Source organism: Perna viridis, chromosome 5, assembly GCF_037379345.1.
Source record: "Perna viridis isolate PV_CMFRI_1.1 ecotype Kerala chromosome 5, ASM3737934v1, whole genome shotgun sequence".
Lineage (NCBI taxonomy): Eukaryota > Metazoa > Mollusca > Bivalvia > Mytilida > Mytilidae > Perna > Perna viridis.
The window spans coordinates 44,329,401-44,356,927 of NC_142449.1; the positions used below are offsets into that span (position 1 = coordinate 44,329,401).

At 32.0% G+C, this 27,527-nt stretch overlaps 1 protein-coding gene across 1 annotated transcript; it reads right to left on the reverse strand.

Moving 5' to 3' along the window:
* Positions 1-18,809: 18,809 nt before the first annotated feature.
* LOC148617866 (uncharacterized) lies at positions 18,810-23,220 on the reverse strand. Its single transcript, XM_088585480.1, has 3 exons — positions 22,822-23,220; positions 20,114-20,243; positions 18,810-19,711 (listed from the first exon to the last, which is right to left on the reverse strand). Exons 1-3 carry the CDS (start codon positions 23,171-23,173, stop codon positions 19,624-19,626), a joined length of 570 nt encoding a protein of 189 aa, XP_088441606.1. The 5' UTR covers positions 23,174-23,220; the 3' UTR covers positions 18,810-19,623.
* Between the last annotated feature and the right edge of the window lie 4,307 nt (positions 23,221-27,527).

Sequence of the window (27,527 nt, forward strand, 5' to 3'; positions counted from 1 at the left end):
TATTGTCTTGTTATAAATCAGATATGATTTTTATTTATTATTTTTTTTTGTATTTCTGTATTTTTATGTCTATTTTTGAATGCTTCAATAAGTCAACATAGTTTATTTTTGTTGTTTATGTTTCTATTATCTCGCCTTTTAAAAGGGCTACGAATACACTCTTGGGATGTGAGCTTAATATTTCAATGAACTGTAAAGTATATTCTTTGTAAATGTCTATATATTCCAGACTTGCTTGAAGGAAATTTATCACCTTGATGAACTAGGGTATCTTAACAGTTATTTCGGGCTTTGGTATTCGTATGTAAATTTTAGCTGGTGATGACTATTGTTATCAATACGAAAAAATGCATTACTTGTTTAATTAGTCCTTTATAACAAATAAATCCATCGTCTCTGTATATTGCGCAGGACAGAAATATTCTCTCTGCATTCAAATTTGTCTTTTAATGTTTTCTAATGTTTCTCAAATATTCTAAGCAAAGACATATGAATTCATATATGACACTTTTGATATATCCTCCAAACGGAATAACGTTGTTCTTCACAAACGATTTAGGTCTCAGTATCGTATTAATTTTCCCATAGACTTCTATAGTGAAGTGCATATTTTTAGGATTTTTTAAAAAATATGTAAATTGATTCAATAAAACTTTCACTTATGTAGCATTTCTAAGGACATGTGAAAAAATAATTTCCCGCAAAGAAAATAGGGTGAGTCTACGAAGATTGGACAGAAAAGTAGTCTTGAACTATAAATAACCATTTTCCCTACTTTCACTTTCGTTTTGCACTCACCAAACCAACCTTTTCAGTGGAACATTTTTATGATATTATGTTAGATTTTCTTTTAAAAAAGTTCTTCATCTTACAGTGTGATGTTTGCTCTATTTTTTAAGTCATTGTTCATGTCTTTTGACAAAACATTAGTTTGTAGAGAGGCAAAAAGAAAATGCACTATATTTTTATGGCATCCATGTTTTGACGTACACCCGCTCAGGGATATGCAATACGATACTGGTACCTATTACTAATAAACATTTCAATATAATCCTAAAAGTTGTTGTTTTTCTGCTAGAGTATTCATTTCCATACTGAAAATTCAGAATATCATTGCCCTGCTACAAACATGAGTTTTCTATTAAAATTCTTATATAGGTACCCTATTCCAGGCATAAGACTAATATCTCAATGTTAGCCAGAAAATATTACTTTTGATAAAAAGCTGCTGTATTAATCAAACTAAGCAACTTTGTGGTTTATTCTGACATGGTAGATACATGAGCTGTACTATGAGTTCTAAATCATTATTTAATCCCCACTTGTGAGTTCCATATATGGAAATATTAATATCCGAACCTCCTTTTTTGTCTTTAACTCAAGGGAGCCTCTTGTTTAAAGTAAAGTATAATGACCGGTACAACCAACTGTTTAAAACTATAGATATGGTCATTTCAATTATAATAAATCCAGAAAAAATTATACCAATATCATAGTTTTAAAAAAATATAGCTTTTCATATGCAGAAAATACAGATTTTAAGCCATTTTGGTACCCCAGGCAGATACAAATGGACCTCAATGTGACAGGAAAAGGACTTTTTCTTTAAAACAGATAGCTATGATGCAAGAAATATAGTTTACTGGTATAAATATTATAATAACAATTGTCTGCTTTAGATACTTTTTGAAAAAATTCAGTTTTTATATGAAAAAACACCATTATTTTTCTTGCCGCATTAGAATCTGTCCATTTGAACCACTGAAAAAAGTCCACTAAAAAATTGGCTGATGACTTTTGTGACATTTCTGTGTTTAAATCAACCACACAGTTATATGGCAACTCATTTTAGCTATTTATTTGAAAGAAAAACAAAAAATAAAAAAAATATTCATTTTTTCATATATAAGAGGCAATGTATGGAAAATGACTATTTTCAAGTCCTAACCACATACTTAAAATGTGTTGTAACTTGAAAACTATCCTTTATGCAGGAGTATTACTTGCTTTAGGTTACCTGAATATAGATATGCTCATCATAAATAGTCAAGATAATAATTTTATTGAACTGATATCCTACAAATTCATGAAAACAAAATGCATTTCCAAATTTGGTAAAAATTAACTATAAATGCAAAAAACCAGAGCTACCATAAAAAATCAGGTTCAAAAGTTGGCTAATTCATCTTAAAAGTGTTACCTGTATTGGGGTACTACTTTTTCAGCTGGTAAAGACCACTTGCTGAATATCCAACTTTACTTGAAAAACTGGCTTACTAGGTCTCAGTATCGTATTAATTTTCCCATAGACTTCTATAGTGAAGTGCATATTTTTAGGATTTTTTAAAAAATATGTAAATTGATTCAATAAAACTTTCACTTATGTAGCATTTCTAAGGACATGTGAAAAAATAATTTCCCGCAAAGAAAATAGGGTGAGTCCACGAAGATTGGACAGAAAAGTAGTCTTGAACTATAAATAGCCATTTTCCCTACTTTCACTTTCGTTTTGCACTCACCAAACCAACCTTTTCAGTGGAACATTTTTATGATATTATGTTAGATTTTCTTTTAAAAAAGTTCTTCATCTTACAGTGTGATGTTTGCTCTATTTTTCAAGTCATTGTTCATGTCTTTTGACAAAACATTAGTTTGTAGAGAGGCAAAAAGAAAATGCACTATATTTTTATGGCATCCATGTTTTGACGTACACCCGCTCAGGGATATGCAATACGATACTGGTACCTTTAGATACAACGGTATAATTTAGCACAAATTCAACTCCTGTAGTATACTGGATACTAAATAAATTATCAAAACAACTGAAAAATATACGTATGTTCATCGATCAAATCACTATCCTTCTAGCGTGTTAAAGGATTTATTAGAGGGGGAAGTTTAATACACATCAGATTATATTCTTAAAATCTATCAGCTCAAGCTGTTTTTAAAAGATAAAACTAATTGACAGAAGGTATTCTACTTAGGAAAAACAAACTGCCATTGATGATGCAACGAAAACTTAATTAAAAAGATGAAGCTATGAAAATGAAAGAAAATTGAACAAAAGATCTAAAGTAATTGAAATAGGATTGAATTATCATTAAACCTTCCGACTGTTAGAAACACTGGTTAGTCATAATGGATGACCCAGGCGCCCATCAATTATTTACAAGACCACCTATCGTAGCCTTTAGATGAGTTAGAAACATATCGAATATCGTTACGTCATCTACTGTTTAAATGATCTAAGGTAAATGATTGACTCGAACAACATAATTCATACTCCTTACTGTAAGCTATAAATATTTTAAAAAAGATACTTATTATGTTAATAAAGTTAATGAATTTCATGAAGATTTTCATAAACTATAATGTTTTATACACGATGCATATACACCTGTCCATCTTCTGTAGAAAGCTAGCATAGGAATCACGTGTATGTACTGTTCTTAAATAAATTTATTGATATTTCTTTAAGTTTCTTCACTACTACAGAAAAACTGCCTTGACGGTAAGACATACACATGTCTTGAGCGAAATGTTGGTATACAACAAAAAATGTACACTTCCTTTCCTATTAGGTACATTGATGATTCCAATTATACAAATATATAATGATGAATTCAGTTGTGGATTTGGACATGTTTCGAATGGGTCGAAACACCCGCTTTAACACATTGTGGCGCCAATAAAATATCTTGACAAGATTACCACTGCTATTGATATAAAAATGTTTAACGAATAGCTTTTGTTTTAAACTTAGGGAATAACGTTATGTGTTGACTTAAAAGAACATTGTATATGATAAATATGCTACAGTCGACTTACAGTTAAGCACTGTAGAGATTGGATTCTTTCCTCTTTCGTGTACCCAGGAGTTGACTTTTTATGGGCAACTCCGTGGATTTTTCTTGAAAAGGAGAGGACGCTTACCCTACCTCTGCACCTCGTCCATACTTCCAGTTTTTGGTCCGAGTTTCTCATATTATTTTGTTACTTTGTATGTATGACTTTATGTTCTTTGTTGTGATTGTCTGTTTCCATGTCTGGTCTTTGTCCCTGGATTACACTCTTTTGATTTCCGCTAGAATCTTAACTGTAACTGGAAGGAAAACTTATGATTGGAAGCCTTTGATACAATTGAACTGTTTGTTTATTTAAATCATTATGGTACTCTGGTGAATAATTGTACCAAATTCACGTTTTTGGCCATGAAGGGAGAGGACGCTTTGTCTATTGCATCATTAATTTTCAATTCAAGAGAATTTAGTAAAGTTATTTTATCAAATATAAAAACAAAAACAAAAAAAACAAGATTGCTAACCTTTCAAGAATTTGCACACGTTTTCGTTTGGAAGAAATAAAGAAGCAGACACATGTGGTCATTTAGGTGAGGCTCAGATTTGAAACTTCTTTTTTGAAAGTTGTGAAATTAAAGAAGAAGGTTAGAAATGGTAAATCTTTCTGTCTTTAAAAAATGTTGAGAACTCAGTAAGGGAAAACTTTGAATTAAGCACAAAATTGTTGATGGAAAATTCACTTTAAATATTGTTTTGAAAATGTACAATGATGAACATACTTTTTAATAAAATGCTTTACTGATTTGTCGTTGTAATCTTTCCACGTATTGAATTGTTAATTGACAAATTAAACACAATGCAATGATTGCCTTAGACATGGAAGCACTGAAACAATTAGTTATTGAGAAGTATTCTACAAATGGAATAATATATTTATCCTTTTCCGAATATACCTTAAAATAAAAAGTGATGGTAAATTATGTGATTCCTAAATAAATGCCAATGTAAAAACAAATTAATTACAATGAAAAGATATTTTCTTTTATACATCTACCTTTTAAAGGCAAAAATCCAAAACATACATGTTATTACCTTGGCGCGATTGAATATTAATGGTCTTTGTCGAATTTAAGTTCTCATTGCATTTTGATTGCTTCAAAAGAACAGAATGTTTCACAAAGTATTTTATTATTCTTAACAAATGTTTTTATTTCGGTTACGATTTAAACTGACTAAAATTCCACAAACGTAACGTAATCTTAATGCAGTCAGCATGATCTCTACTGCTATTGGAAACACAAATTGAAAAAGAACGAACGCATTTTATATTCATGTAATAATCGTACGAAATGAAAATGGAAGATGCTTTTTTTCGGAGAAGTCGTAATACATTAGGCTGTATAGTTAGCAGGGAATTTTTCAAAGTATATAGTTTAAATCGAGGGCATTAAAACGACAAAAAAATATGCCTGTTCATAGAAAGCATTAAAATTTATTAAAAAAAGTAGATCACTTTTTATTCATGTGCATAATTTGGTTGCTTTGATAGGGAACTTAAAAATCATTTTCTGAGCTACATGTATCCATTGTCGCTTTAAACAATCTTTTTACTACTTGACACACCTATAATATAAATATTACATTGGAATGGTTTTCACATGGACCGTCTCTTAAAGCGTTGAGGACGCGTGTCTGTCTTAAGCAGCATTGTCAGGGAACAACTAAGGTTTTGACGAATTGAAGATAAAAATCATATTCAAAGACAAATCACACTATTGTTTATGCGCATTGTATAAGCGTAAACTATTATGTCGTCGTCGATTTGTATGGTTTCAGTTACTTTATGTTCTTTGTTGTGTATGTCTGCTTTCCATGTCAGGTTTTTGTCCCTGGATTACATTCTTTTGATTACCGCTATAACCTTGGTTCCCTTGATTACTCTTTTTAAGAATTTTATTCCCATAAACGATTTTACTACGCTTCCCGCGGTCTTTAAGTTTCATTTATTACCCCACTTGAATCTAGATCGCATGCATATGATTGTCGTCCATTCGCAAAGAAATCTATGCAGTATCAGTGTAGGAGCACCGGAAAAATAATATAGACTTACAATTAGAATGTATGTTTACCGGTTTACTGACAAGAGTGGCCTGCCAATTTATTTTTTTTATCAAACTTTTTTCGGAAAATCAATACGGATGATCTAAATTCTTTATCACAGGATGTTTCTTTTAATTTCAAAAGATGGGTCGTAATTCCCCTCCTTTGCAAGTGACTTTGTTCCGTATACTTACATAAAAAAAGGTAAGACTAAGGAAAAGAATTTACCTTTTAAATAATAAGCATTCCTATATCTACTTAAGGAGCAACCATTTGATTTTTATGGGGGCTAGAATCAAATTTTATATCCGGCCTTTTTTATTTTGAAAAAAACTTTTTCGTCAACATAGAGCGCCGAAACATTTTTAATGTAACAAAATATATTAGGACAATAATAGATCCTGTCTTTTAGTTTCTAGAAAATTGTAGTTACTTAAAATATGATTACGAATTAAAACATACTCACTCGAAGAAACAAGATCATGCTACCAGAAAAGTTGTACGTATATATCGCTTTTAGATCAATCTTCTGTTCTCTCCCGTCGTAATTCTTTTGCCTTTCTTTTTTTCACTGTCATATTTTCATTGCCATTTTAATATTCTATTTCTTCTTTCTATTTCGTAGCTTGTAGAGTCGTCCCATTGCTGACTATGACGTAACGTCATCCAACATAGCATTTAGAATATGAAACGCCCAATGACCAAGCAAAAGTATGCAGAAATAGTGATTAACTTTCTTTTATGATCGGTGACCCCCACTTTTTAATGAGTTTACACCATCAGCTAATGGATATCTTTTCAAACCGCAAGTTTGAAAAAAAAAGATCTTAACGTGAGAAGTATTTCAGATTACTGTGAATATGGTTCAAAAGTTAATTTTTCTTTGGCGGGTAACGATAAAAAATTCTTTAAAGGCGGATACAACTCATTGTATTTCGTTTTTAATTTTTTAAAAATGGAGTAGGGAAAATTTCAAATCTAGTGGTGTATGGCATTTATCATTCGTAAAGATATTGACACTTTCAAAGACGTTTGAATTGAATTCGGATAATGACTAAAACTACCGATTTTACGAAGTTTTGAACTGTTATATGTTCATTTAAAGTACGGCGACCTATCTTTTTAGAAGCTTATTCCATTGCTTTTATACATGAGAATATTCATAACGTCACAACTGGTTAGTGGGATTTGTCCTTCAGTACAATGTTCTTAATACAGAAAACTTGCAATAATCTAAATCTAATTTTCAATTATTACTTTTCGCACCCATTTTTTTTAAACTATAAAACTGCGTGATGTTATATTTCACTAAGAAGAATGATATTATATAATAGTTGCCTTGTTTCTAATGTCCAATTGTTTGCCAAAAATGTACACTATTATTTAATGGCTTTGATCAAAATTGGAGAAATAAATATCTGCAATAATCATATTTTTATGAATCTGATAGTAATATTTATCTTGCAACTAGGCTTTTTACTATACAAAAAGATGTCGAATAACGCAAAGGTTTTTTTCCGCCACAGCATAATAATGTCTCCTGGTTAACTTTTGCAACGTCAAAAACTGGAAACAGGTAACAAGTTGAATGGTGCATGCGCCGACCGCTGTGCTAAAAAAATTGCTAAAATAAAACAACTATCTTGGGCAAATTTCGCATGTTTTATTTAGAAAATGTAGTGGCAGGATAGAAAACAATACTTGAACATTGCTGAAAACATCAATGTATTTATTTGTACTTGCTACGAAACAGTCAGATTAGCTCGATAACCCTCGCAAATTGCCTGTTCTTAAAACTCGTCAAATAAATATGATTTTTTTGGCAACATATATGTATTGTATATATAACATTTTATTTCGATCAACTTCATATTCACGGGGGAAAATCGTCTTCTTTCGATAACAGATTTGTTTTGTTTTTTTCAAATGGAGTAAAGATTTTGAAATAGTGCCTTTTGCTCGCATCCGATCACATTAAATTTCTTCTACAAAGAATACAAATACACCAAGAGTAAATACTGATATGAATATAGTTTTTTATTCATTTACGTATTTACAAACTACGATTGATTTATGGGTATATGCTATTTGATCCTATGCACAATTTCCAACTATAATGGACATAAATCTGTTTAGCAATACCACAAATTCTAGATATTAGGTATCCATATTTCTAACACAATCTATTGCAAGAACATCAATTCAAAATTAAAAAAAAAAACAAAAAAAACAATATGAGAGTATATATATTAATTGCATTCGTTTTTAAAAATTATATAAAGTCAGATATATCAGCAGAACAAACTAATGACTATATTAACGTCAATAACATGTTTTATCGTTGAAACTGTAGACAAAGTCGATAAAAAAAGACAAGAACAAAACAATGAAAACATAGGGCAACTGTAGTAAATTGAATAGAAAATTAGTTAACATTTGGGCAATTTGAATTACCGCAAGAACGGTAAGGTAAGCAACCTCTGTATATGAAAGCCTATAACAAAATTACGGAACTGATAAAATCAAGGCAATGACTAAAAAGAAAACGTCTAAAAGGAAAGTTAGTACAACAAACGGTAATGTCAGGGCAAAACTGGTAAGTTGGAAAACTAACGCAATGGTCAACATGAAAAGGGGGTTAAACCAAGTTTTATATCACGCTAAACCTCCCGCTCCCTTTACGGTTTGTTATTTCCAGTATATTTCAACACAAATGGACAGCATCAAATTGTCACCAGTCAAAGGCGATAAATAACATAACAGTACAGGTAATATGAACAACAAATATGTGAAGAAATGAATACAATAATTATGATGTATATCATTGCCACGAGCTTCAAAAAGTCGAACTTTGTGTAGTATGTGTATCTTAAACATCTATTGTGCTGCTGGTGAATAAACTAGGTGTAACGGTATGTTGGGAAACTCCTGTATGATTATTGTATTGTCATGTAAATTCAAGTGGTTTTGAAATTCATGGATTTCAGACGAATTTCTCTTAGTTCACAATGTACTATAACCAAAATGAACAATACATTTTTGCAACTCGATTGATTACTTCATAAGGTCACATACACAGATTAAAGATCATTTAGGGATGATGCACAAATTTAAACTGGTATTGGTCATCAAGAAAGTGCATTTTATGTTGTGATCTATATCCCTTTGATGTTTATATATGTACAGTATTCGATGAAAAAGGTATAGTACCTATATTCTTTAGTAACCTTTCTGCATCTCTTTTGATTTACTTTTCTAAAATTTTAGTATCGCTTAATTCAAGATTCATGTGAAAAATCATATGTTTGTTCTCATTTGATGATCTATGAAGCAATTTAGTTTACATGGTTCTGCAATTTTGAATGTTTTCATACTGTACTTTTTTCACGCGCTGGTTTTTAAGGAGAAAATAAATTGTCATATTTTCAACAACGAAAACAAGCTACTTTTAATCTCGTCTTAATACGTGAAATTTCGTCAATGTTCATATCTTAAGTCTTAGTGTATAAAATAAAACTTCCCTAACACGAAAGGATCAACAAAATGTCAAAATGTTTAATAAAAATGAGTCACGTGATCGGTTTATCAAGCCACTTAATGTCAAATGCGCAGTGAGAAGATGACAAATCTGTACATTCAAATTTTAGTGGAAGGTCAATGAATATGTATATATTTCAAAAAGTGCTGAGGGAAGTCTGAAAAATCTACATGAAAGTTAAAAACATTGCTCGTAACTTGCTGGAGATGAGATATTTTTGCGTTTCATAGTATTTCAAGAAATACTAAAACAAAACGCTACCGATAGATAACTACCCGCAGCAGTTTTCAGGTAAAATGAGATACGCTCTTTAAAATGAAGTATAAATCAACTAAACCGACATAGCGCTTGCCACTGCACTTTTGCATTTTCTAAACCATATAATTTTCCACATAGCGGCGACATTAAAACAAGCGCACTTGTGACCTCAGATACGTTGACGTGTGACAGATACGTGTGAAGAACCGATTTACTTGCGATAGCAGACTACGCTTTTTTTGAAAAATATAAACATTTTTCATCGAATATTGTAGTTATCTATAATATAATTTGCAGAAAAGATAGTAACTTGTGTTAAAGATGTCACATTTGTTTTGCTGAACAAAGTATGGTTACCCCCCTTTTTACAAGTATATATAGTATATGTTATCTTAGAAAATATTCAATATCCAACAATTTCTAGGCAATATTTCCTTTCATTGAAAATTTGTCATACGTGTCATTCTCCGAAATCTGAATAAATGAATACAGAAAATTTTTTAGATACCTTAGTATGTAACGGCTTACTATTTGGTGTAAATGTGATATGTTTAAGACTTTGCATAAGTGTACATGAACAATTTGAACTCTCTAAAGCATTTGTTTTATAAGGATCATGAGGTATCATCATAGATAATTGAAGTTAATGAACAATTTGCCAACAAGGAAGAGACAATATTGTATGGAGTTTTTGCTCCATATACAAAAAAATTTTAATTCAAAATGCAATTTGATAGTGTATTTGACATGCATACCCCCACCACACACACACACACACACACACACACACACACACACACACACACACACATAAATACACTTCACCATAGTACCAAATGAAGCATCATCATTCAGGGAATACATGTATATAACAGTTACTCTAAGGGGGGTATGATTAGTTCTATTACAAATCTGTACATCACTGCATGAATATTTGTTTAAAGATGCTAGGGGTAAGTGTTTATAAATATACATGTATATTCATGCAATAATTCAATGATTTTCTCTTATATAATATGGCTATGAACATACTTCAAGGCCTGTTTTATAGGTCATAGTTAACACATGTATGATTAACAGGAAGGATCATGCTTCTTCACATTTTCTGAGTTTGCAACTTTTGTTCAGATTAAGGATTCAAAAGGAAAGGTATGGTCTAATTTTATGACTGAACACATTTTGAACATGTACTGTAAACAAAATCCCCGGCAAAATATTTATGAAATGAATTATATTTTTTTAACATAGACAGACAAGCTTTATTTTGGTTTTTTATGTTCATTGTTGTATGTGTCTGTTTCCCTCTCTGGTCTTTGTCCCTGAATTACGGTCTTTTGATTTCTGCTAGAATATTGGTTCCCTTGATTATTCTTTTTAAACCTTGCAATAAAACATTTGATAGTTTTCTTGCCGTTGTCTGCGCTTATTACACTTCCAAAATATGAAAAAAAATCAACTGACTCTACTGAGTTGTTGTCTATAGTGATGGGTTCAGATAGTGTGGTGTTAATTGTCATTACTATGGTCTTGGTGATATTTATTAAGAGACCAGCCTCTTTTGGATAAGTTGTTTTATCCTGTAGATGTTACCTTGTTGGTGAAATATCAGCAACATTGTCCATTGTATTTCGTGATGTTGACTTGTTGTTTTTCGTTTCATCCAATCAATGGTCATTAGAAACAGTATAGGTGACAATATACAACCTTGTCTCACACCAGATCTAACAAAATAACATCTAATTTTCAGCTTTGGCTTGTGCTTAGAATACTCAATGTTCTGTCAGCATTTATGTAAGCATCCATATGCTGGTACTCCAAACATCTGAGATGAGTAAAATTTTTTCTTGTTCTTGTTTTCGTAAATTTCCTATTTTATATGGCAAGATCTTCTGCTCAAGGACTTGTTACTAAAGTTTGAATCCTCTAGATCAGTTACCCCAAAGGTTTATCATTACTAATGACTTATAAACGGGTTGCCTAACTGGGGTTCTGACGCACTAGCAGGGAAGAAACAAATCCAACACACGCCGAGATAACATTCCATACGATGGTAGGACTCGTAACATATGATTTTTAATATGAAATAATAACGGTTGCTAAAATGATAAATGAATACTCCAGGGAATAATTCGTGTATTAAAAGAAAATATCGCAAAGTTATATTTAATACTAATTAAAGGGGTAACCTGGCAGCCCGTGCAATATTTTTGTTCCACAAGTTTCTCTCAAATATAACCCCGGGTCACCAGTGACGTCTTCTGTCTTTTGATTGGCTGAGTGTATATGACATTATTTTATCTATTTTATACGTATAATATTCAAATTTAAAAAAGCAACGTTTAAATATATCTTTCAAATAACTTAGATTACCTTTCGATACAAATGCACAATTAATAAGTTAATTTAGATAATTTCATCTTGGTTTTTATTTTATTAGCGACAATTTACTCATATATTGTGCATATCCGTTGCTGGTGACCTGAGTCTATATTTCAGCGATCCTTGGGTCGTTTATGATATTGACCAAGGAACAAGACTAATTAAAGGGGAAACAGCGGAATCTTATGATCACCAAAATTAGAAAACTGAAAAAATAGAGATATTGCTATTGTTATATAAAAGAGAGAAAAAGTAGAGTCTGTAAACAATTTAAACATAATTTCATTTTCAATTTCATAGTCCTCTCTGTCTAATTTTTATCAGATTTTCAAGATTTTATTAAACAGAAGGCAAACTATAAGCGCTCCCTTTGTAAAACATAAGTTGACTTAAAACAAAATAAATCATAGAAGTAATCAAACACTCTATTTTTCCACTTCTGGAAATGAACAAAAATAGTAATCGCTTTTTTTTTATACATGACACGAATTTTCATTCAAAATTGTCAACTCTGGCAACATCCCTTCAGCACCTGCGTATGGAGTGCTCATATCACAACCCATACGTTATGACAGAGCTTGCCGAAACTACGCAGACTACGCGCCAGAAATCTTTTGACCTATTTCAGTTTTTTACTGAAATATTAGTAGAGTTGTAGAAAAAAGCGGCGAAAATGTCGGGTTCGTTTGTTCTAGAAGAATGAGATTCAGTGTCTGATTATTCAAAATCATAAATTGCTGACTCAGAAATACGTTTCGTTACTAAGAACTTCACAATTGAAGCATGTTATATGTTACTAATCCTGCTACAATTGGTTAATTGACTGTAGGGGTTTAACGCTCGAGCAGCAATATTCAGGCGATAAACATGAAATGTACGATAAAATGAACATGAAATGATGATGATGATGATGAAATGAAAAATGGGATGGGACACAAGTTTTATCGGGTCGACGAATTTTGATTGCCACTAGAAATAGATAGGGATGGATGGGGTAGGGCAATTTAGCCTCCTGTGACGGAGCGCAAAGGTTCCTACTCCTATCGAACACCGCAGCAAGGTTCTTTAATGTGCGAGGAGCATGGCATCTTTCCCAGCACGTTGCACCACTATGGTTTGCAGTCAGATTTTCCGTATTATAGCCTGACAACCCCAGCATGTAACACGTCAGAAATACCTCATTCCACCACCTGGGGCACAAACGCAGTTGCTCAGTTCTGATCACTAATTAGTCGCCTTTTACCCTTTTACGACAAGCTTAGTATTGTTGCGGGCCTATTCTGTTGACACCCGGACCTGCACTTGGCAATCCTTCTACGGAGACAGATGCAATCTTACGTTTGACTATTTAACGCATGATTTGTCTTTGAACTCCTATAGCTATGTAATAGATATGTTAATGCTTTTATATATTGAATATTGATTTATTATTTCAACTACGACTTACAAAACATAATATTTTTTTATAAAAAGAAATTCAATGTTATTTTTAGTCTGCAAAGAATGAGTATTCGAAGGCTTTACAACGGGTCGGGAATCAAAAAGTAAGTAACGTTGACCTTTATAAACTTGAATTCTTATTACTTGCGTGACAGGAGTGTCATGCATAAGACCTGATATCATCTTTCTTCTGTTTAAACCCAATGGTATACGGGGACAAGTACGTTTTTTTTTAGTACAAACATGATACAAAACTGATTTTTTCAAAATACATTTTGTTAGGAGTTCGTGTTTTAAAATTGGTTCTTCTTAAGTTTCTAATTATAACAATATCATAAATGAATTATTTAAGAATCCAATTATAAGAAGTAAATGCTGATAGGGAAAACGACATTTTACCTTCTTTGCAATATGACGGATCTAGATTTCAAAGCAATCATCGCAACTACCGTATTTCATTTGAACAGTCTTTGTTTGTTTTCAATTCTATCATTTATGTTATTTTTTTAAATGGTTTGAAACATTCAAAGCAAAGTAACGAATAGTTCTATCAATTTATGAATGAGTGTTATTTTTATGTCTTCTTGTTTGTCACACACACACACACACACACACACACACACACACACACACACACACACAAATGCTTTTATGAATAATTAAAGAGAATGTCAATCAATGCAAATACAAAGGGATTGGATAAGTAGACTTCCTCGTCCAATGACAATACGATGATACTACTAATGAAAAGACAATATTTAAGACACTTTAAAGATCAAAATACTCCAATGCTACCTTGTCAAAGGTATGAAAGGTTGATAAGCTAGAAGATGGTAAACAAAAAAAAACCTGAAGATAAGTGAAACAAGTCGTCACCTCCCCCAACTAAACCAATAGCAATATAAAAAATGGGATTATCATCAGATGCGTAGGAAGAGTATGCATGTCCTGCTCTGCCACACTCTCTTTATTGCACGTTTTTAAGACAAATTAAAAAGAATTATCAAATCTATTTTTTCAATGCATCTAATTGATTTGAGTTATCTTTAATTTTCAGTACAATATCAGTAACAACCATAGCTTTACGTTAATATTTATGGCTTTGCAAATGGGGCATTTTTATTTTGCTTAGCGTAAATTCGGCTAATTATTCGACTTCACTGATAAACTGTTTTTTAAAAGTCATTTATGCTGCATGGCGTTAAAGGAACCTCATTAAAATTTCAAAATTCAGCCTATACGAGCATTATATAAATTTACTGCAAGACAATTGCTAGTATGTAAAAATGGTATTGAAAATCAATGTCTTTCACAGAACAACATAGGTATGTTTTCCCAGTTGGTCTAAACAAACCAGTTAGAATTATTAACAGATTGTTTCCTGAGATAAATGTTAGAATGATTCAACAATGTCTGACAAGTAACACGCACCAGTTGACTTTCGGCACTGAACCAAGAAAATCGGACAATGGACATAACAAAACATTAGTCGAAAATCTTTGACATTACCAATGTTTGTTCTCGGTAAAAATATTATTTCAGTACGGTAGATTTATCTGACTTTGTATAGAAATGTGATAATCATTTTAAAATATGGTATCAAACATGTCCATGTATATTATCGCATATTTGTATTATGCGCATGGCATACAAGAAATTCTAATATATACTAAAAAATTAAACAGTATTGAAGCTTTGTGTTTTGTTTTGTTTTGTTTTTATATTTTATTTTTCTCCTTTGTTTGTTTGTTTGTTTATTAGTTTGTTTGTTTTTATTTGCTGAATTCACATCTATTAAGTATTATGAAAACCAAAATTTAATATGTAATTTATGGAAGCCGTGAAGGATAATGACACTGACTACTTAATTAAACGTCAGATTTATTGATATATTATGAACCAGGTGTCAGTAGGTCGGTGACCACTACTTCATATATTGTATCATTTTGAATGTACGAAAACAATTCATAAAATTAAATTCTTCCAGTTATGCAATTTTAATACAAAAACTCCGTTTTTAACTCATGACGCAAGTAATAAAGAAAAAATAAATCAGGGACCATTTTGAAAATTTACAATTCTCACGTGGATGTCATAAAAAATTGATTGACGATAGATTCTCAACAGTTACACACACTACAACCTGTCAGGCTTACTCTACTGGTCAAGTTTGAAATAAAATCTTTATTTTTGTATGTCGAGAAGCCAATATTAGTGTTACAAAAATGTTTGTTGAGATAAATGTATGACTTACAAACGTACATACGGACAGATGCAATTATAACACAAATAATTTTCAATAAACTTCGTTTTAAAAAATATGTGTAGATGAATTTGAAACTTTTTTTCTAAATTATGCAGAAAACAACGACATTTCTTAATAAGAATAATCTGTTGGTTTGTGGCCTATTCCTTTAATCTTATGAGGCTGACTGTATTACTGATCTGACCCAAAAGAAAGAACATCGTTTAGGAAATTCCTTTGATGTCTGTTTCCGCTACATTGATAATTTTTTGTCTAGTTTTGTGGATTTTATATATCGCATCTACCCAAAAGAACATAAGATAAAGGACACTAGAGAGACCATTTGGTCAGCCTCATATTTTGACCAACATTTACACATCGATGGAAAAGAGGACCCCATGCCCTAACTATACGACAAATGCAATGACTTCTTTTACCGTATTGTCAACTTTCCTTTCACCTGAGGCAACGTATCTTTTGCACCGGCGTATTTAAGTCACAACTCAAACGTTTTGCGAGAGCTTGGCGAAGTTACGCAGATTTTTGTACCGAGCTCGGCTTCTTACAATTAAGCTTCTGGAACTGGGTTGCAGATTGATTTTATCAATACAAATGTTTCACGGGCGTCATCATCAACTCGTATATCGTTATGATGTGTCCATCTGCACTATGAAAAGTGATTGGTCACTGTTTCATATTTTTCTTTTCCCCTTTTGTCTAGTCAAGGCGTGACATTTTATTAGCAAATCGTTTGTTGTTTCTTCTAATAGTTGAGGACGCTTACCCTACCGATGCAGCATGTCCATGCTCGCAGTTTTAGGTGAAGTCTTGGTTGCTTATTTACTTTTGTTTCTTTGCACGTGTAATTTTAGTTATTTTATGTTATTGTTGTTTCTTGAATAAATGAGGACGCTCACCCTACCGATGCAGCATGTCCATGCTCACAGTTTTAGGCGAAGTCGGTTGCTTATTTACTTTTGTTTCTTTGCACGTGTAATTTTAGTTATTTTATGTTATTGTTGTTTCTTGAATAAATGAGGACGCTCACCCTACCGATGCAGCATGTCCATGCTCACAGTTTTAGGCGAAGTCTTGGTTGCTTATTTACTTTTGTTTCTTTGCACATGTAATTTTGGATAATTTATGTTATTTGTTGTGTGTGTGTATTTTCCCGTCTTGTCGTTAATCCTTGCTTATATTAGTTTGAAATCCGGTCGATTCGTGGTTCCCTAGAATATTTTGTTACGAGTGTTTCAACAACAGATCATTTTATTGGTTCATAGTTGTAGACAGTGTTTTGCAGACTGCTCTTTATCTGACCGTTGTCCATCCTCATCTTGTTGGTCCCCGGAAACTTTTCAAGTTATATACACGTAAACAAAGAATTTTTGTGCCCATGTTAAAGTGACATTTTCAACTTGGCATTAATCGTAGATATGAACAATTTTGCGTTATAATACCCCTCTTTCTGTATAAGTTTTAGTCAGTGACTGTCATATGATCAGTATGCTTTTTATAGCCGTCAAATTAGTTTGTCACAGTGGCTATTGCTACGAATATATCTGTATTGCCCGTAATTTCCAGCACAGACTCTGATATTTCCCCTGGTTTGTTGGAATTTTGAAGTAAAAAAAATAGCTTGTTGTATTTTCGAAACGCTTCCATGTAAATTCCACAGTTTTATTGGTTTTTTTCCTTTTTTATTGTAGTTAATCGAATCAACAAGTGACAATGTATCAATCTGTGAAAAAGATGTCATACAAATAAACCGGATACGCATTATCTTTCGAAGTATTATTTTATAGCCAGTTCAGTAGTAGAATTGTGCCATGATATTTCAATGTTCGTACCTAACCTGGACTCACTGAGCTTTTTTATTGAATGTAATATAATTTCTGATTTAAGTTGGATCATGAGTAGACAACATTTAGCGTGTGCATTCACATGCCAGTAATGCCGTGAGACCTTCCTACTGATATTGCCGGTTTTCTGTTCACACCATTTTATTTAATTCACACGAACCATACAAACCATAGATGTACATTGAAGACAATGCATTCATCTGCTGTGTGAAAAGAATTCATGATGAAATCGAAACGCAACAAATACAACAGGTGTGATCTGCAAGGGTAAAAGAGATTTTACAAATGATTGAGGAAGTGGACTAATCAATTGAATAAAATCAATACAGTAATTAAATAATTTAAAACACAATCGCACAATTAAAAACAGACACACACACAAAAGGAGGTATTGTAATATCACTATAATATTGACAAAAAAATTCAACCAGAAATACTGAATATAAATGTGTTAACGCGAAAAACCATCTCGCTTGACAGGATGACAATGATGACTTTGTTCCAATTTATTACAAAAAAATGTTAAAGGATCGATCAATTTCAGTCATATATATTGTATGAAATTTGTGAATATAAATAATAGTTTGTACAAAGTTTTCAGCAGCAAAAAATTATAACTTATAACGTGCTCAAAATCAAGCGATTGGTTTATAATCAGGGTCAATTAATTAAAATATCAATTAATTATCCTTTATTGAAAAGGAAGCAGTGGTGGATCCATACATTATGAAAAGGAGGGGTGAAAGGCAGGGTTTCTCAGAAAAAGGGAATGTTAGGATATTTACCATTTTTCGTCAATTTTACATATGAAAATTACAAATTTGCCAATAGAAAGGAGAGGTGCCAACATCCTGTACCCCCTAGCCAACGGAAAGACCATGGAATGTTATTTGATGATCTTCACGTGTGTGGTTAATTTCAGAACTACACTTTGTCAGAAATAATATTCCTGTTCCGATTGCACAAGAAGGTCGCAGAATATCAGATTATAGAAACTTATTGTGTAATAAAAGATATCACTAAGGATAGTTCAGTGTATTGGTATTTCTGTTGGATCATTGGTAGGATTTCTTAACAAGAACTAATCTGGGGTTTTAATTGGTACAGGTTTAAATTAGGCCACAATTCCATCTCTACAGATTTCCATGCTCTTTACTTGAAGCTGTTAACAGATTTTTAAATACTAGTGAGCAGAGTATTTATTTTCTAAGTGCATTGTCATTGTAAAAATTACACAAATAGAAATACAGTGAAAGAATCGAAATATCATTTGTAGTTTTAATTGTCATGGTTCCTTCACATGATCACAAATTATTAAATTTCAAAATTAGAAGCCATAATTGACATTTTTTGTATGTGGATTAAATTGTGTGAATATCGTAACTCCCAAACAATATAAGTTGAAGTTCATACTGGTATATTAAGAAATTCTTCATTTTTCAAACGATTACATATAGCTGAACATGTCTATAAGATATAAGTAATTCACTTACTTCATACAAATTATTATTTGTCTGTAAACAAATTCATACAATTATAATGCGTACAAAATTACAACTTAAAAATCTTTTTTCTTGCGATGTTTGTGCTCACTCAATAAAACATTTAAAAATCCGGTTTTCACATTTTCTGACTCTAATTTGCCTTCATACAGTAGCCGTCAACAATTGTATCCTTTCTGAAAGAAGTGTTATAAGTACATCATTTCGACGAAAATTACTTCAACAAACTTTAACAATTGTATACTTTCTGAGAAAAGTATGATAAGAATATCATATAGACGAACGTATTTTAAAAAAACTATAATTCGTAAATTCAGAACTATTTGTTGCAGAAAAAAAGTTTATTCAAAGAAAAGGATCATTAACTGCTATAAAAAATACTCTCGAAACTCAATGTATTTCACAGACAAATATAAAATCGTCGTAACGTACTACTATCACATTTTTTCCTGTATAGTTTTCAGGCTTCCTCTCTGCCCAATGAAAGTATTTAATCTCATCGCCATTGTCGTAATACCAAGGTAAAGTGTAATAATTTCGGGTCCCTTGAATCAAAATGCCCGATTTGTTTTTCCAGGAAAATCCTGAAATGTAAATAAGAAAAACATATAAACATCCTTATCATACTGATTTTCCAAACCACAAAACATTTTTGTTTTAATCATACACCTAAAAGAAATGTGACAAACTTGCTTGGATTTAATAAGTCTCTCAAACCTAGATTAAATGGGTGATATGTTTATTCAAACGCATTATTTATTTCATTTCTTATTATTCATTTTGGTGATGTTTTAAAAAAAAAACTACGAATACCGATAACAAACATTTAAACCAGGTCCATGAAGATTTCAACTGAACATTAGATAGCATGACTGGGTGTTACCAATGTCATTTTTAAATAATTTTGTAGAATACACCAATTATATTATTGCTGGATTAAAAAGTTGATTTCAATGAATATGTGATGTTCTGCGTAATAAGTATACTCTTTCATGCTGTCGTTATATGCATAATTCATTGCCTTTCCATTTAAATGGAAACAAAAACAACCACATAGGGTATTCCAATAGCCACTGTGGGTTCCACATCTATTGTTTTCAACCGGCACAGGACAGTCTAAAATTAAAAAAAAATAACTTCGGTCACTCAGTTCATTGGTTCCTAGTCATGAAGTGCCATAACACAGTGCAAACGATACTTAAAACAGAATAAGGCGGCGCTGTGTTTCCCTTTTTTTACTCCACATTACACGAATCCTTGATTGATTTGTCTATTACTTAATGTGTTATGACAAATATTGATTTATTGTATAGAACATCTGATCAATCCAACAGACCCTGTTTTTACTAGCCTGACAGACGTAGCCGAATTTTTCGTACAAGCCTATAGAAGCACCAGCCTGAAGGTAGGCCTGTCATTCCAATCGGATGATAAATTCTGATAGAAAAAAGGAACAGATTTGGTGAAATTCCTTATAAAAAGTAAATACAGACATCACCAAATTGTCTTCTTTAATAAGTGTAACACCCACATTCAAGGAAGCTCTGAAATGACCGCAACACCAAAAGTAATGAAATCAAATGCTGTCAGCGCAGTAGACAACTTGGAAATAGTAGACAAATAGTAGACAAATAGTAGTTAATAGCAGTGACAAGAAATTATTTTAATAACCTCACCGCACTCTAAACACATACTCGAGGCAAACAAAATACACCCAAATGCCCGAGGTGTGATGGAGTTGATTTTTTCAAGGAAACTCCCCAAAAACAACTACCAAAAAATCGAATTCTACAGCTTTGTTTTATGTTTTATTTTATTCTTTCCTGTTTACACTTTCCATTTTGCGTTGTTTAATACTACTTTATAATTTGTTATTCTCTGTTTTTGTCGTACCGTCGTCGTTTTTTAAGACATGATTGTTTAAATACTGCAAACGTAAGATAAAATTTGAAAGAGACTATATATTATTATTTTTGTTTTTTAGTTGCTTATATGTATGGATGATGAACTGTATAAATGAAAGTAAATTTTGAGGTCACAAGTCTTAAAGTTTGAACAAAATTAGTCAAGGAAATTTAGCATGGGTGTTATTTCCGCGGATATTTTAGGGCCAAGTATGTAGAAAATATTGCATCATTTATGGAAATCGTTGCATTTGAATGATATGTCATATTCTATAAACTGACCTGTGAAAATGATAATGATATTCATTTTATACTTTTGATGAAAAAAATTGTTTTTCGCGTATGTCATTTTTTCTATATTTGTGTACACAATAAAAGTTCAGAAGATCTGCTGATCCAGTATTAGACTCCCAGCAACAGAATTTAATAATTATTTTAAGAATTCAAGTAAAGTATTCTCGTTATACCTATTAATTCTAAAATGTGTGAACATGAACCTGGTCAAGTTCAATAAGTGTTTGAGTCCGACAGACGCAACATTGATTATATGATAGAAAAAGGAACAGATATGGTGAAATGCAACAAATGCACAATCGTATATCCCTTATTTAAATAATAAATACTTATAGAGCTAAACAAACCTTCAAGTAAGCTCTGAAAGGTCCCGACAACAAAATGAACAAAGTCCACGTTAAGAGAACGGTGCCACTCCTTCAAAATAAACTAAAAAGTCAAATAAAGAGATATGACTCACATTGACATTGGGACGAAATAATTCATTTCTAACCAAGTATCATGTTTTTCAAGCGCTGCAGACAACTTGGAAAAATGAACAAAAATAATCCGAAATCGATAAAATAAGATTAAGGCAACGAAAAATCAACTAAAACATCCTTCATTCATAAATTTGGTTGACAATTTTGAATTTGATCTTGAACTTGATATCATAAAGCAAGAAATCGTGCAAAAATAAACAACACAGGACAAAATATTTATTAATAGATTTTATAAGAAATTAAATGTTGAAAAAATGTTCAATCGAAAATATTAACATTTACTATAGCCGAACCCGCGTTCTTATCCGTGTACTTCAAATATAGAAACATTTTATCTAATTAAGTATAGACTAAAACTTAAAACAAATGTGTTTTGAAAAAGTGAAGCCATGGAAAAGATACACAAGCAAAGTCATTAAATATTAAAATGTGCTATCATTAGAAATAAATCCACAAACAAGTCTTACCTCTCCAGAAATGAGCAGGTAAACTTGTATACCTTGTATACTTGTAAAAAAAAAACGCACAACAGAATAGCCACGCCATCAAAAATTGCAACAGAGAACTGTGGTGAACTCTGTAACCAAATCAAAAAGAAACAGACATAGTGAAATATACCCGAAGATGTAGCAATAACTAAATAACAAACGAGGGTAATCCGTGGACAAATTAATGTCGGGAACACCAAACATACAACAAACGAAAACGGGGATATTATTTAGATTAACTGTTAGGTAATCTTTATCTGATATTATCAGGATTATTGAATCATCAAAACTGATTGTTCACGATTGTTAAAAATAGCAATATTATCAATCCTTCAACAATTTAAAATTTCATTTTTCAAATTGAAAGCTAAGTTTTTGAAAATGTGCTGACGAAAACTATTTGCCTTTGAATTTACGACGGATGAACTGGGACACTGGGTCTATTATGTTCCAAAGAAAACAGTATTTTTTAGCCGGATTTTTTTATATAAGTTTTTTTTTTAGAAAGAACAATATTGTTTTGTACCTTTGATTATGTGATAGTACGTCCAACCACTTTCCACAAGACTTTGTATGATTTTTATATCGATGAAATCTCTGTCGAAAAGTGCACATTCTTGGGAAACACTGTTAAAGTTTGCTGAAAAGCAGTTGGTCTTCTTACTACACGATGCCAAACAAATTATTCGGCTACTGGCAGAAAAAGAGTCTATGGCTGTTTCTTGTATCCGTTGGTCTGTAAATGAAGGATTTAACAACCCCTTTGAATGTTGTCTCTTTGTTCCTGATGAAACCATTGTTTTGTACAAGAAGACAATAATTATAAATCCAACCTGTGCAACAAAGAAAACATGCTTCAGAAAATGAAAAGAGACCATGCTGGTAATGTTAAAAAATAATTTAAGAACAACTGTCCATTAAATATCATACAAATTTCTGACGGAAACGTAGCAATTTGTGTATATATATCTATTGGGATTTAAAAAAAAAGATAACTCAGGCAGCATGCCTCCGTTAGGCCAACGTTGATTCAACGGAGTCATTTACGTTGGACCAACGTGAGGTACCCAATGTTAGCCCAACGTTGTAAGTCGAAAGAGATCCAACGTTGGCCCATCGTAATGCCAACATTGACCCAACGATTACCCAATGTTGGCCCAACATAAACCCAACGTTTACCAAACCAAGCGGTCTGACCATGGTATTCATTGAGTTATATTAGAATTAAATTTTATAATTTGTTTAATTGTTATGTCGTAGAGTGCTGATGCTATGCACTAGATATTAAAGATAGCACTCAAAATTCCCCTCAGTTTATCATTAAGATTCCTAACAGTAAGAATGTACCAATGACAAGCTGATTGCAGTGGATAAGAATTTAAAAAAAATCTATCATCAAATTAGCAGATATTACAAGCATGGGTATATAGATACTGAAAATTTGCAAATCATTTGCATTTGATGGAAACATGATAATACTTGTCACTGTTTTATGTTTAGGCAGAATTTACATTGAAAATATGTATACGTTTGTTCAAAATGAAAGACAACTTTTGATTTGAAAAAGGCGTATTATGCTCTCAGTTACAAAACTAAGGAGGCGGGGTAATCACGTACATTATTGTTATCATAAGTTAGATTTGGTTATTCATAATAAATGTGTGTGTTATTAAATACTAAATGATAAACACGAATACTCGTTACATAAATATTAAACATGCACATAACAGTATTTTTGAAAAAGCCAACAGAGTTTTTTTTTTTAAAGTAAATATATATATATGGCCCAACTTAGTATCGCAGTTTAGATGCAACACAATTTTTCTTCAACATGTCCGGATTTGATTTCTTGTTTCACTCTACTTGAGATCAAAATACACTTTTGCATCAAGAATAATATGATGACTGTTTAACATGTGTATCACCAAAGTTGTTTTGACGTTAGTTCAATGTTGGCTCACCGTTGGCTCTGGGTTGGACAAATGTAGAAAAATACAAATTATGTAAGCATGGTTTTGATTTAAAATTTGAAATTTAACAATACTATCAAGTGCAAACAGCATCCAAAAAGTTATTAAAGAAAAACATTAAATGCAAAGGTTGCTCTGAATGGTAGAGCCCACGTTGGACCAACGTTGGGCCAACGTAAAACCTTTTTATGATATGAAAGTATTTAAAATTTCAAAACGGCATGTTTAACCATTGGCTTGACATGTATAAACGATTTTGGTAAAAATAAATTAAGAGGAAATATTTTCCCAAACCCATCACTGCTACAGTGGCAAACGTTGGGCCAACGTAGTATTGCCAACGCCGAATAAAAGCCAACAAACCAACCATCAGCCAACGTTGGCCCAACGGAGGCATGCTGTCTGGGAATCACCTGACATTGGATTGATGAATTAATTATTGGTCTGCTTTCCGGTTGAAGTAAAATGTCAACAAATTAATTAACTTGCAGAATACAATGAATAACACGTTTATTACATTTTATATATTTTTTAAAGAGCGACCAAATATTTGTGGTTCGTGGCAGGTATCTTTCGAACGATAAATTAAACCAATTAAACAAAGAGGAGAATTAAACAACCCCACCGGAAAACCTATAAAATACTATGTCCTCATCGTATGCAATATTAATTCCATTTTTGCCAATGCTGGGTCAAAAACTACAGTAGCTCATTAGTCATACTATAAGGGCATGTTCATTTATCTTACAACCATGGTCGTTTTAAACAAATACCAGATATCAACTACATTGGTACATTATTCAATCTTCTACTGCATTTAAAAGCCACATCCATAATTATCCAGGATTACTTAGCAGCAAGTGTTTTCCCAAAACATTTCGTTTATATCGGGGACATAAGCTACGAGAAACATGAAATAGACACCGGGTGCTGTAGATTACCGATTTATTTGATTCGCTTATGTAAAAGAAAACTATTTTTTCTCGAAGTTGTTCACCAATTATATTTTACTTTTGCTTACTATCAAATTGAAAGTACTCCAAAATTAATAACTGTCGTCAAATGCTTAATTTCCTCGAAGCGATGTCTTTTTAGAGGCTACCATATAAATTTTGTGATTTAGTCAAACAAACTGGTCGAAATAGAATACAGAATACAATTGCTATGGAAGAAAACTCTGTTGCATATATCAAATTTGTTTCGATATATTCATTGTCTAGTAAGTATTTCTACATTTCGTATTAACAAAAAAAATTATGTATAAAACAAAAATGTATGGAAACCCCAAACCTTCAAATGTTTTAATAAATACTAAAATAAGTCTATATGACACCGACTTTAGCAGAAAATTTTATTTTTGCAAACCTGTTGCCATGGAAACCAACTTTTAAGATTTACTTTAACTGTTTTCAAACCACTCGTTACCCTTGAAACCGTTAATGCAGATATAATAAATTTATGCTATAGATAGTTTGACAACTTCATGATAATAACACAGTCAGTTTTAATAAGAAGTCACAACCAAATTTTCAAATGGTGGGGTTTCAATTATATCAATGGTGGTTTCCACATAAAAAACTTTTTTTTTTCATTTTCAAAGGGAACCAAGGTTATAGCGGAAATCCAAAGAATGCAATCCAGGGACAAAGACCAGATATGGAAAACAGACATACACAACAAAGAACATAAAGTCACTAAAATCATACATGCGTAGTCTCGGCAAGCTTTGGCGTAATGTATGAATTGTTATATGAACACTCCATACGCAGGTGCTGAAGGGATGTTGCCACAGATGAAAGGAAAGTTGACAATTCTGAATGAAATGTCATCACGTTTGTCGTAAAGTTTTCCTTAACCATCGATTTCTAAGTGTAGGTCAAGATATGATCTGACTTCACAGTGTCTGTAGTATCCTTTATCTCAAGTTCTTTGGGGTAGATGCGATGTATCAAATCCCAAAAATTATGATTGTGATAATACGTCATCTATATAGCAGAAACTGAGATTAAAGGATTTAGCTAAACGGTATTCTTTCTTTCGGATCAGATCAGCTATAAAATCAGCCCTATCTACCCAAAAGGACTTGAGATAAAGGATACTACAGACACTCTGGAGTCATCCTCATACCTTGACCTACACTTAGAGATCAATGGTTAAGGAAAACTATTGACCAGACTATACGACGAACGCAATATCTTTTCATCCCGTATTGTCAAGTTTTCATATCACAAATTATACTTTATGCAAAAGCTTGCCGAAACTACACATATTTTTTGTACCGCGTTAGACTTCTAACAATTAGGCTTCTGGAACAAGATTATGTTGCTACAAGATTGAAGTCGTCACTATAGAAATTTTATGGTTGCCATTATTTCTATGTATCCATTTACACTATAAAAACTGATTTGTTCAACATGCCATAGTTTTCCTTTCCTATAGGCGTGACATCTTTACCTTAGAAACTGCTGAATGGAGTTATTCATCACATCGTGCACTTCCTATTTTGTATTTCTTTTATGATTCATGATTCATTGGTATTAATATGCAAATATGAGGCCGGGTATGTAGTTTATCAATAAAGTATATAGATTGATTTTTTGGAGACGAAGTTTATCATGCTTTACCTGGTTGTTCACCTTATCGCCAGATAACTTCATGCTTATTGTAATAAGTAAGAATTATATTATGTTGTATTGGAATAATAAAGACAGGGAAAGTATATATACCAGTGGTGGTTTCTTTTCAATCGCAATTACAACTCTAGTATTTGCGGTTCCAGGACAATACTTTTTCTGTATAAGTCATGTTAATTAGTTCAAAATCTTAAGCCGCTACTACTAGAATAACCACGAGTATAAGGAATGTATTGGTCTACAACTAGTTCGTTCACCAATTTTGAAATGAGATATTTAGAGCAGGTATTTATGCATACCTTATTGGCTGGTACAAACAACATCGTTGTGAGAAGGAGTTAAATCACGAGGCTTCTAACTACAACCGTGGACGCTTTTCGGAAAATCCATAGATAAAAATTATTTTAGATGAAAAAAAATTGATACATGTATCTTTATTTTTTTGCGGTTAAGCTCATTTAGACTAAAGAAAAATATGCATCGTATTTATCTTTTATTAAAGAAATTTTGCTACATATACTTTTTTAATGTTTAGTTTCTTTTATATGGAATAATTTACAGATGATATCTTTAAATTTCTTCAGGTGTCCAACCAACTTATATTTGAGCTTCCAACCAACTTATTTTCA